Raw genomic sequence first — 12,157 nt, forward strand, 5'->3', positions numbered from 1 at the left:
AGACATGGGAGAGGCATGGGGGGGGTGGCAAGTGGAGGCTGGGGACCCATCCAACCCTCCCCCTGCTCCCTGACTGCCCCCCAGGACTCCCCTTACCATGCCCATGCCGGTCAGATGCTGGCTCCATGTGTAGGCAAAACACGCTGCTGGTGGGGCTGTTTGTGTCCTTACACCGGCCTGCAGGCAGCAGGGGGGAGCAGGGGAGGGGCTCTGGCTGCTGGAGGCCAATGGGAGCGGCTCAATCAGGCCCAGCTGCCCAATCAGCCGCCACACTCTGCATGGAGGGGAGGGGGGAAAATCCTGGACCTTTTAACCTTGTTACCAATTCCTCCCGGACGGCTATTTAAAGATGCAAAAGCCGGACATGTCCGGGGAAATACGGACGGATGGTTACCCTAGGAAAGAGCAGGGTATGCGCAACAACCGGTCTGTTGGTTATTAGAGCTCCTTCTAGCAGCTTCCCTCAAACCAAGCAGGATGGACAAATGAGCAGAGGCTGGGCAGGGCAGTGTGTGCTCCTTGGGCCCTGGGGTGTGCTGGTTGGTGCCCATAGGCTGTATAAAGCAAGCCACCTCCTGGCTGTGTAGCCCATCTGCAATGTGGCTGGGTCTAGTCTCATGTTTAGAGGATTTGGCAGGTAGAAACCCACAAAACCTCTTTTGTTGTTCCTAGGCCTTGGATTCTGATCGAGCTGTATTGCAAAAAATGAGGAAAGCCACCAAAGCAGAGCATGCTTCTGGACAAGGTGAGAGCAGAGCCGGAGACCCAGAGTGGGCCAGGGGGAGGGAGGCTTGTCTGTTGGGCTGGAGAGTAGGCAGGGGGAGCTGGGGTTTTGGAGACATGCCCCCATGTTTGTGCCTGTTTCTGGGTGTGTTGGAACCCCTCCCATTGCAGGGGTTGCAGGGGAGTCCCCCAGTCCTGCTGCTCTCTCCACACTCCTCACTGCCATCTGCTATCCAGCCCTGAGCCTTCCTCCCAGCTTTGCAGTGGACATCAGGGCTGGTCTCAGCTGCCTTTCTGCCCTCCTCACAGAAACCCTGCAATGAGTGCTGGGCATGAGTGGGAAATGGGGCAGGCCAGGCCAGTCAGCGCCCTTGTGAGCAGCATGCACCCCAGCCACGGCCCCACAGCAATGCCCTCTGCTTGGCGAGCAGCTGAGGGGCAGAGACCACCCCCAGCAATAAGGATGGCATTGCATAACTAGTAGCCATGGCATCATCAAACCCCACTGTGCCACCCAGCTCGGCTTACACGCCCCTGCTTGCGCCACTCAGCTCCTCTGCATCTCCCAGCCCAGACGGGCCTGGGGTCACTAGTGCCAACAGGCCCTGGCACTCCCTGCCCAGCCCAGTGAGCACGGAGCTGACAGGGAGCAAGTGCCAAGGTGAAAGGAATGGCTGTTCCCCTGTCCCAGCCCGGCTCCCTCACTCCGCTGATGGGGCTGGATGGGAGCTAGCTCTGCACTGGAGCTTCATCCTCCTCCCCTGCCACCCCTGCGTTGACCGGAGCATTAGCCCGGGGACCCTGCAGTGTGCCAGGAGCAGGAGGAGGTAGCGCCGCTGCTCCTGCTGCCGCTGCCGAGGGGCACAGCCAGGGCTGGGGGCAGGGGGTGGAACCTTGCCAGAGGCTGTTTCTCAAGGGCACCTTCTGTGCCCAGTGCCCAGAGCGGGAGCCCACCGGCTCCAACTGCCCTGGTGCAAGGTCCTCCCGCATCACAGGGGAGGGGCTGTAGGAGACACACATACACCATCACCTCCTGCTCTGCCCCACTCACCTGCCCCCCCCACCCCTGCCTTGCCCCTCCCCGACCCCTGTTCTGCCCCACTCACCTGCCCATCCCTGCCTTGCCCCTCCCCGACCGCCCCACTCACTCACCCCAGCCCTGCCTTGGCCCATTCCCCAGCCCTGCCACTGTTCTGCCCCACTCACCTGCCCCACCCTTCACCCCTGCCTTGTCCCTCCCCACACCCCCAACCCTGCTCTGTCCCACTCATCTGCACATCCCCCAATACTTCCCCTGGTTTGCCCCACTCACCTGTCCCATCCCCCCATTGCTGCACTGCCCCAGCCCCCTAGCCCCGCCCCTGCTCCCCTCACCCCCAATCCCCACCTTCCGCCTGCACTCACCTGTCCACCCCCCCAGACCCAGTGATCCTCTCTCCCACTTGACTCCCCCTTCCAGCCCTGTCCTACTCTGGCCTAGACGCTGACAGCTGTCTGGGGAGGGGGTTGAGGTGTGGATGACTGGACAGCCGATGGTAGCTTCCTTCTCTGCTCTCCTTATCCATGTTGATTGGGGCTTGGTGTTTCTGTGCTTAGATCTCACTAGCCACATAGAAGCTCATATTGCAGCCCAGGAAAAATTCTCTGCAAACTACCAGAGTGATGGTGACGAGCAACTGGCCGGTGCCTTCCTCTCCTTTGCCGAGTTCTCCCGGGAGCTGCTGGCCCCAGTCAAGGGTCTGGTAAGAATTGCTGCCCAAGTGCCCCAGGCCTGGGTGCTCTCCCAGCCACAGGGCGTATGTCAGGGGTAGAGGGGCCCAGTTGGTTTCCTCACCCAGAAATGAAGCCACTGTCATATGGACAAAATAGCATGTGATGGTGTAATTGTGGACTGAGTTGTTGTAACGCTGCCTGCAGTGCTCAGAGCGTGAGTCCCCCCTCAAGGCAGGCTGTTAGGGTGCAGGGCCTAAACCCCACAGTGGTGGGGAGTTCTATACTCAGATATCACCAACCAAGTATCAGGTATAATCCTCAGGCACTACAACAGCCTAACCATGGAGTCAGATACAGTCCCCTTGGCTACTCCCATCTGTCTTATCACCTAGGTGAGCCTGCCTTTGTGATAGCTGGTCCCTTACACCAAGAATCAAAGCAATACTCAGGCTACTCCTAGTCCCAAAGGGCCAGTCACTTACCCCAGGTCAGTTGCACCTTAGATCTCACACCAAAGACAATGCTTGTAGCCAGTCCTATAATAAGCTAAATACTGATATATTTACTAGGAAAAAGAAACAAGAGTTATTTACAAGGTGAAAGCAGGTAAACCTAAATACACAAATGAGTTCCAATCTTAAGTTCCAAAAGGTAATAAAAGCTTCTATAATCAGCGCTATATGTTCCTTAGGGCTAACCCAGGCTAAGCAGCTGGGGATCCTTTGCTTATGCCTTGAAAACTTTGTCCCCCAGAGTTCAAGCAGCAGAAAGAACTCAGGTTCCTTTTGTTTGGCATTTTTATCTCCTTCCTGCCATGTGCTGTGATCTGCAAACTCAGTACAGTTGATGGGAGGAGTCCACTTGCCTGGCTCATCTTCATGGGGAGAAGCAGAACAACAACAAAATCTTTTGTCTTCTTTTTGCAGTATCCCACAACTGTCCATCTGGTATGGATGACCCCTTCCTTTTGGGAAGGGAGAAACACTTGTTAGAGGTCAGCCCTTCATACTAGTCAGTGGCTCTCTCCTGTTTGGTCATTTACACAGTCATAGAGACTCACAAGACAAACTGCTCAAATATCACTATCCAATCTGGGATACGATGGTAAAGGTGAGATTGGTGCAGGCAGCTACGCATGAGCATTCAATAAAGTCTGAGCATTAAACACATTCTTATGATTCTTATCATTCTAATACTTGTTATAACAACGCCGGGGAGCCAGCCTGATTTCAGCTCTGTATTTGTCAGGGTTCAGCTGAGACTGAGGCTGTTTCGATGGGCAGCAGCAGGAGGCGGATCCGTTTTGTCTGTGCCCCGTGTGCGGGTTCCATGCCATGTGGGCTTCTGAAGCGAGGTGTGGGGTAGAGCATGTGCAATGCGAAGGGAACACTGGGGGAGCTTGGGAGCAAGCCCAGGCCAAGCTGGCTGTGTGAATCGTCGGCAGGCAGTGGTGATTTTTAACAGTGTGTAACTCAAGCAAATCTGAACAGATTCCATGAGGTCCCCACTAGGTCCCTCCCTGGGCCTGGGCCCACCCTCTTGCCAAATTCCAAAATGCTAGTGCAAGCCATGGGGGCATTAGAGCTCTTCACCACAGCTGCAGGAACTGTTTATAATAGAAAGTGTTAGGCAACTGAACCACAAGTGCCATTGCTCTGCCCTGCAATAGTAGGGAGGGACAATAGCTACCTAGCTCCCGCCTCTTGGGGAGGTGCCGTACCTACGCCGGCAGGAGAGGCTCTCCTGTTGGCATCAGCAGCATCTTCACTGAGCGCTATTGTGGTGCAGCTGTGTCGCTGCAGTACTGTTCAAGGAAGGGCTTTTAGCTCTGCTCACCATGGGCCCAGCACCATTCACTGGACCGTGGCTCCTGTACTATTCTGCAGGCAGCCCAGCTGCCCAGCCTCACCTCTTGCTCCCCTTATCCCCTCCTTACAGGCAGGATTCCTGCTCTGGCTCCCCAGTCCCTGCTGCCTGTCTCCATGGAGCAATGCAGGGAGCGTACACGGGTGTCTAGTTAAGACCCCTTGTGCGAGGAGCTAAAGAGAAAGTGGCAGCTAGAGGCAGGTCCAAGCAGGGCAGGGAGACAAAAATAAATGTCAGGCACCTGGCTGCAGGAAAACGGTGAATTCCATGGCAGAAATGGTGAATTCCGTGGCCAGATTACTTGGCCGCAGAATCAGAGTCACCAGGGCACTGACTGAGATAAATGGGGCAGTTCACACCTTTCAGAGTTACTGTTTCAGGCTGTCTGCAGACTCAGGCATGCCACACTACATCAGTCATACTCAAGGTTAACTACGTTCATTTAAAAAAAAGTGGAAACTCAGGTTTTGGAGCCCAGCTCTGCACAAGTGGTGAGTTCTGCAGCAAATTTGATGACTTTGGTCTTGTGCAGTACAGGGCCCCAACCACACCGACACCTACAAAAAGAAAGATAAGCGCTGAGCCTGCAGTTCCTACTGGGAGTAGTTCCTGGATGGGAGTAAGTGGCAGTCTTAGTAGCAAGTGTTTGCAGGTTGAGCCCTCTGGTTTGAGCCTACTGACAGCTTTCATCTAATATATTCTGTCCCAGTCGAGGAGGCTCTGTGACAGACTTGCAATATCCTGACGAACCTGATGGAATGAAGATAAGCTTTATTGAGTTAAGTTAAACTGTATGGAATTTGGGTTAACACCTTTGGGCACAGTATGAAAAATGCAGTTGTGGCTGTGTTGTTGTGGCAGTGTGTGCCCCTTCTCTAGCAGGGAGGGGGGATACTAATGTACCTCCTCCATTCCCAGCCCTTTGAAGTCACCACCTGGGGAGACCTGCATATGCTTGTGCAGACTGGATTCTCCAGAGTCCATCAGACAAAGAAAAGACTTTTGCATAAAAGCCTGGGGTTTAACCTGTCTCAGGGCCTTCTCCCTACTCCAGCAAATGGGCGGGACCCCTGGACCCTGGAGGGCCCCAGTCCTTAGGGGAGGGTTGGAAGGACTTGGCCTACTGAAGCCTCATATGACTGCGTGCTTGCTCTGAGCTGAAGCTCTGATGACCTTGTAACCACAAGGATGCTCCTAGGGTGCGGTATTAAAAGGAGTTGGGGTAACTCTGGTGAGCTTATTAGCATGCGGGTAGGTTCTTTTGTTCTTTTACTGTTTTCTCGGTAATGCTTTGTACCTATGGAATATACTTGGCCTGCTTAGGAAGAGTTTGGTGGTAACTTGTATCTGTAGCAATTGCTCTGTTCTCTGTCTCTGAAGAGCAGGGCTGGCTCCAGGCACCAGCGAAGGAAGCAGGTGCTTGGGGCGGCCAATGGGAAGGGGCGGCACGTCCGGGTCTTTGGCGGCAATTCAGCGGCGGGTCCCTCAGTCCCTCTCGGAGCTGAGGAATGAAGCGGCGCGGTAGAGCTGCCGCCGAGGTGCTGCCGATCGCGGCTTTTTTTTTCCTCCTTCGCCACTTGGGGCGGCAAAAAGCCTGAGCCGGCCCTTCTGAAGAGAAAGCAAACAGGTGTCCTTGGGCAGCTGGTCTGTGCTGGGAATGACACAGTGAAGACAGGGAGCTGTGAAGCCTGGGAATACCCTGGTCAGAGGGGAGAGAGCTGTGGGTCTCCACCCAAAAAGGCAATGGCTGGGGAGCTACCAGCCTGAGAGTGGGTGCCCTTGCTGAACCACAGAGGGGAAATCCAGGTGCAGCCACCCTGAACCACAATTTCTATGGTGGCAGCATTGGTGGGATCTCTTAACAGTGTCAATTGCATAAATGCCAACAGCAGGAAAAGCAAGTTACTTAGACAGGAGAGGCACAGAGAAAAAAGCCTCAGTAGTCTTTCTGGGGAAAGGAACAGTGAAAAGGGAGATGGGGGAAATGAATTATGAACAACTGAAGAAAAGTCTGTTGTTGAGCTATGCAGAGAAAGGGAGATTAGCCCTGAAGATAGAACAAAATCATATATAGTTGATTTGCTATATTCTAATGTCAAGGAATGATGGTCCATGTTCACAGAGAATATCCAGTCGACTGACAGAGGGCCCAGCAGACAGGGAGAAATTTGGACCCAACGCCCTGGAGAGAAACAGGGAAGAGGCTGACAGTCAGCTACTGTGTTCCATCCTGACCAAGGCCACCACTGCAAGAGGAGTGCTGGACGCCCAACAGCTAGAGCAAGAGAGGCTTCAGCTGGAGAGGGACAGAGTGCATCTGGAAACCCAGCAGCTTGCAGATCTAGAGCAAGAGAGAGCAGTCTGGGACCCGCAGCAGTGCCGGTAAGACCCAACGTTAGCGCCAGTACCAGCAGTAGAAGAGAGAAAAGGACAGGGAGCATCAATATCAGATCAAGATGGAGAAACTGTGGCAGCAGAACCATTGTCCAGTAGGTGGAGCCAGACGCCATGGACCTGTGCCCGTGAGTGGCATAGACTCCAAATGACTTCTTCGCTATGTGAATTAAATAAGCTCGGACAAGGGCACATGGTAAGGGACCTGGCTCCACTGCTTTCTGGGCAAAGGCCCTGGACATCTTTACCCTTATGGGAAGACTGCAAAGATTATGATAATTGAAAACAAGCTTTGTGGCTGAAGTTTAAACTGACCCCTGAAGCGTATTGGAGAAGGTTTCTGGCAGTTCAAAAGAAAGAGAACATAACCTATATTGAGGCGTCAGCTCAATGGGGAACTGGTTGGAGGTTTTCCACAGTCCATGAGGCCTCTGAGGTAATGGGTATAGAACAGCAGTTCTTAAAGTATGGGCCACGCCTCCCAAGGGAGGCATGGGAATGTGTAAAGGGAGGCGCAAGCTCTCTGTATGTATGTGTGTGTGTTTTTTAATAGCTCCAGCTCTCAGCCTGGGCTCCCGCTGTCACAGTGGGGCAGGTTGTGACTCTGGCTCTCAGCCCTGGCTCCCGACACCAGAGCCGCAGCCTGCCCCACGGAAACAGGGGGAGCCACAGCCACACCGGGCACTGCAGGGCTCTTCACTAGTCCCACACAGGGCTCTCTTAGCAACTGTGACAGGTCCTTTGTGTGGTTTTCCCCCCAAGAACTTAAAACCATTAGCAGCAACACGCTTACAGCGAGAAAGAGCTAACACGAGAAATGGATGGCTTTGTGACAAAGGGAGTAAAGTGTACAACACAAGCCGAAGTGAGGGCAGCAGCAGACGTTCCAGCAAAATGCAAAAGCTGAAAATATGACAAAGCTTATTTCAAACTGAGCTTTACATGGAGCGGGTCCAGCAGCTTCAATGTGTTGTATGTGGCGAAGAACTGGCAAATGACAGTATGCTGCCCTGCAAGCTACGCCAGGATCTCAAAACAAGACATGCTACCTGAGGAGCTAAACCTAGAGAGTTTTTTCAGAGGAAGCTCCATGAGTGAATAGGACAGAAGTTGTTGAAGTGTACAGTATTAACATGAAGGCTACTCAGGTTTCTTACTGTGTGGCTTTGCGCATTGCCAAAGCTGGTAGGCCGCACAACATAGATGAGAAACTACTACTTCCAGCTGCAAAGGATATACATGCACGGTCATGATAGGAGAGAAAGCAGCATCACAGCTAGACGTGATCCCATTTTCCAATGACACAGTTTCATGCCGTGTTGTGGAGATGGCCCCGATGTAAAAGAGACGCTCCTAGAAAGTATTCGTCAGAGCCCATATTATTCAATTCAGCTAGATAGATCAAGTACTGCACAGCTACTGGTGTATAGTCGAATTGCTACAGCAACAGAATTAAAAGAGGAATTTCTGTTTTGCCGTCCACTTCCAACACAAGCAACCGATATAGAACTTTTAAAACTATTAAATAATTTTGTCCAAGACACCGGTCTTGACTGGGGATGTTGTTTTGGAATTTGCAGCGCTGGAGCATGGTCTATGACAGGATGGCATAGCAGGATTGTGAGAAAGGTACAAGAAGTGGCCCCTACAGCTACCTGGAATCATTGTATGGTCCACAGACAGGCATTGGCTGTTAAGATGATGCCAGAGGAGCTCAGCAATGGTCTTTCAGTTGCAGTAAAAATTATAAACTTTATAAAGTCGCAACTGGTTAATTCAAGGATTTTTGACATTTTATGCAAAGAGATGGAGGCAAACTTCACACAGTTGTTGTTACATGCAAAAGTTTGTTAGTCTTGTCAGCACTTTGCCCTTGGACATCCATGTGAACTGCGTGAGGAAGTCCGTATTCTTCTTGCCGATACCTCTCCACTTGTACAGCATTTCAGTGACATTCATGGGATATCCTTGTTGTCATATCTGGCTGATATATTTGAGTGACTGAATTCTCTGAATGTGGCACTTCAGGGACGAGATGCAAATGTTCTCATTGCTAATGATCGGATAGCAGCATTCATTAACAGACTTAAATTGTGGTCTTCACGTGTGCAGCAGGGATCTGTTTCCATGTTTTCAATGCTGGAGGACATTGTGCAACAATGCAGTGATCTGTCTGTTGACAGCATCCAGGACGTAAGTGTTCAGCATTTAGGAGGTCTGCAGGAGCAGTTTTCTGAATACTTTCCTGAAGTGGGCAAAGACCAATGTAATCAATGGACCAGGAACCCATCAGCTTTAAGCCGAATCCCACAGATATGCTGTCTTCAAAAGAAGAGGAAAGCCTTATTGTCCTGTCAAGTGACAAGGAACTGCAGCACAAATGTTCACAAATGCCAGATGCAGACTTCTGGTTATCGGTGGGATCTGAGTTTCGTGAGTTAACAAATGGGGCTTTTAAAGCCCTCGTTCCTTTTTCAGCCACCTAACTATGCGAGTCAGCATTAACCGCAATTCCAAGTATGGCTCCTGGCTTTCTATTGAAGATGACTTACGTCTTTTCCTTCCTACACGGCAACGCCAAATTCCATTACTTTGTATAGTGAGGAAACAAACACTCTCCTCCCACTGATAAGATAGGGCTGATGGATATTATACTGAATTAATACACCATTGTTTGGTGTCATGTTTCCGAAAATGTGTGTGAAGTTTCATTTTTGTTGCTTCCATTTGTACTATTTTTGAACTTAAAATTAATACTTCTGAAACTCGTACTGATCTATAATTGATCAAATCTTTACTTTTTTATTCATTTTTGGTGGTCACTTGTATCTGTAGCAATTGCACTGTTCTCTGTCTCTGAAGAGAAAGCAAACAGGTGTCCTAGGGCAGCTAGTCTGTGTTGGGAAAGGCAATTAACTAGGGAGCTGAATGCCCAGAGTGGCTGCCCTTATTGTGGGATCCAGCTGACCTGCCCTGAACCGAGACAGGCTCCTCTCCCAGGATTTGATTTTTCCAAGTCCATCGGCGAAGTTCAGCCAGTGTCCTTTCTCCCAAGTATTTAAAAAGCCTGAGTTAGGCCTTCCAACAGTCATGAGATTTAAAAACATAAACAGGTTCTTTCACTTTGCCTTCTGCTTTTGAGCCTGTGGGCTGCACTCAGGTCGTGTTGCCACACTTTTCTCCACAACAAGGAGGACTAGAAACTTCCTTTTTTTAATGGAAGCTGATGGTCTCACCTATTCACATGACTCGAGGAGCTGGGGCTTTAAGAAAACTACCAAAGATTGGAAGAGACATGAGAGCTGCAGCGCTGTGTGGGTCATGGTTTGTATGGGGCTAAGTGCTTTGGGCTACATTCACAAGGGGGACCTGGGCATTGCAATGCCAACTCCTAGTCACCCGGCCACCTTGTGGATTCCTCAGCCCCAGTAAGGCACCCCGCTCCCCATGCCATGCCTGGAGAAGCGGGGAGCCTAAGAAAGGGTTGCTCAGGTGCCAGCATGCTGAGCGGGGAGCCACTTGGGCCAGCCAGTGGGAAATGACAAGGAGCGGCAAAAGGAATTAGGTCTTTGCTCACAAAAAATGATGGAGGTGGTGCTGTGCCCAGACCACTCATCTGGGATGGGGGAGCTCTGGGTTCAAATCCCTGCCCCAGGTCAGGCAGATTTGAACCTGGGTCTCCTACACCCCAGGGAGTGCCCTACCACTGGGCTATTGGGTATTGGGAGAGGAAGGCTCTGAGTGTGCCTATTGGATTGGGCCCCGCGGACAGCTACATAGAGAATGTCTCGTTTGAGACTCCCAGGGCTAGGCATGAGCGAGGATGCCGAGCTGCTCAGTACTGTCATCAGGACATAGGCAGTTTTGCGCATGCTTGTTGGGAATGTAGGGAATATATGTGGCAGCTGAGCAGGGGTTTTGTGAATGCCAGTGGTGCCTGCATGTTGGATGTGGGCCCCTAAAGGGCAGCTAGGCATCAAAATCCCCTTGTGAATGTAGCCCTTTGGGGCAGGGGCTGGCTCTTATTATGTCTTTGTACAGCACCTAGCGCAATCAGGCTCTGATCGTGGTTGTAGCCTCCAGATTCTTCTGAAATACAAATGATACAGAGCCTGATCCTCTTCACCTGTGTAACTCTGTCAACTCCTGAATTACCCTGCTCAGAATCCGCTCCCTGCTGGGAACACACTTGTAAGGGTCAGAGTTAAGGTTTTAATTGCATTTTGAGTTAGACTTTGGTTGCGGTTTGAAGTTATTGGGGTATCTGATATATTCAGAGAGTAGAATAGATGGTGAAATGACTTAATCTCCTTTCCTTGCAGTGTTTGTCTTGTTTCAAAAATCCCTTGTATAGTGATAACTGAAAGCAAATGAGGTTTCCTGTCTGGGAATTAGAGCTGGCACATGACCTCTCTAGTTATGGTTGGCTAAATGTATCCATTTTGGAGGCCCTTGTTTAGTTGCTTATAACTTGGTCAAGTTTCATCTTTCAGGCTGGAATTTTCCAGCTCTGGTTTCTGTCTGAGGGCTTTTTTCTCTTTCAAATATGAGCAGAATTGTTTTTTTGAGAATTAAGAAAATGAAAAGTAGCCAACATTTTTGCCCGTATCAAACTCTCTTTCTCTGTCTGAACTGCTCTGGAAGCTCTGTGTTTGGAGTGGGACAGACATATGTGTTACAGAAGGCAGGGCTGGCTCTAGGTTTTTTGCTGCCCCAAGCAAAAAAATTTTTGGCTGCCCCCCCGTCCCAGCCCTGGGCTCCTCGCCGCCCCCCCCACCCGCACCCCCCTGCCGCCCAAACCCTGGGCTCTCACCCCCCCACCACCACCACCTGCACCCTCCTTCCGCCGCAGCCCTGGGTCACTGGTAACTCGCTCCCAGGGCAGGTCATTCAGCAGGAATTTTGGATGTGCACAGAACACAGACAGGATTGGTTCCCATATGGTTACGGAACTGCAGTAAAGTGGAACAATTTTCAGCTTGTGTGACTGGAGGATATCTGGATGCATATTATAAGACTGTCCTACATAAATGAGGAAAAGTTGATGTGACTTTATTATTCTTTTGTTCCACTCTTTCTTTCTATGGGGAATTTGCCAATGCAATATCACTGTCTTCCTTTTAAACAAACAAACAAGGCAATGGCTGTTGAAAATAGCAATTCCAGTCCTAATAACCACTGGGAAGCATTTCTTGCTCAATTTTATCCTACTTTTTCTACAGCAAGTTACAGTGGATCAGTATATTTGATTTGGGAGAAACGAAGTAACTGAGCTTTAGCACTCCTGAATTTTGAGGTGTTCAAATCTGGAAGGCAGGTGCTGGGGGGAGGGGCCTGTGGCTCCGCAGGGGAGCACGGCAGCATGTATGCAGCAGTGTGTCTGGCACTGCGCGAAGCCAGACACACTGGTCTGAGTGGCACGGTAAGGGGGCTGGGAGATTGGAGAAGGGGTAGGGGGTTC

At 51.1% G+C, this 12,157-nt stretch overlaps 1 protein-coding gene across 1 annotated transcript in view; it reads left to right on the forward strand.

Moving 5' to 3' along the window:
- Positions 1–12,157, forward strand: part of LOC112113961 (arf-GAP with SH3 domain, ANK repeat and PH domain-containing protein 2-like) — a 106,334-nt gene that overhangs the window by 18,481 nt on the left and 75,696 nt on the right. Inside the window, exons 2-3 of the mRNA XM_026656842.1 lie at positions 673–745; positions 2,320–2,465. Coding sequence (XP_026512627.1) covers positions 673–745; positions 2,320–2,465 — 219 coding nt within the window. The remainder of the gene's footprint in view (positions 1–672; positions 746–2,319; positions 2,466–12,157) is intronic.

This window comes from Terrapene carolina, unplaced genomic scaffold (genome assembly GCF_002925995.2).
Source record: "Terrapene carolina triunguis isolate 2854851 unplaced genomic scaffold, T_m_triunguis-2.0 Scaffold233, whole genome shotgun sequence".
Lineage (NCBI taxonomy): Eukaryota > Metazoa > Chordata > Testudines > Emydidae > Terrapene > Terrapene triunguis.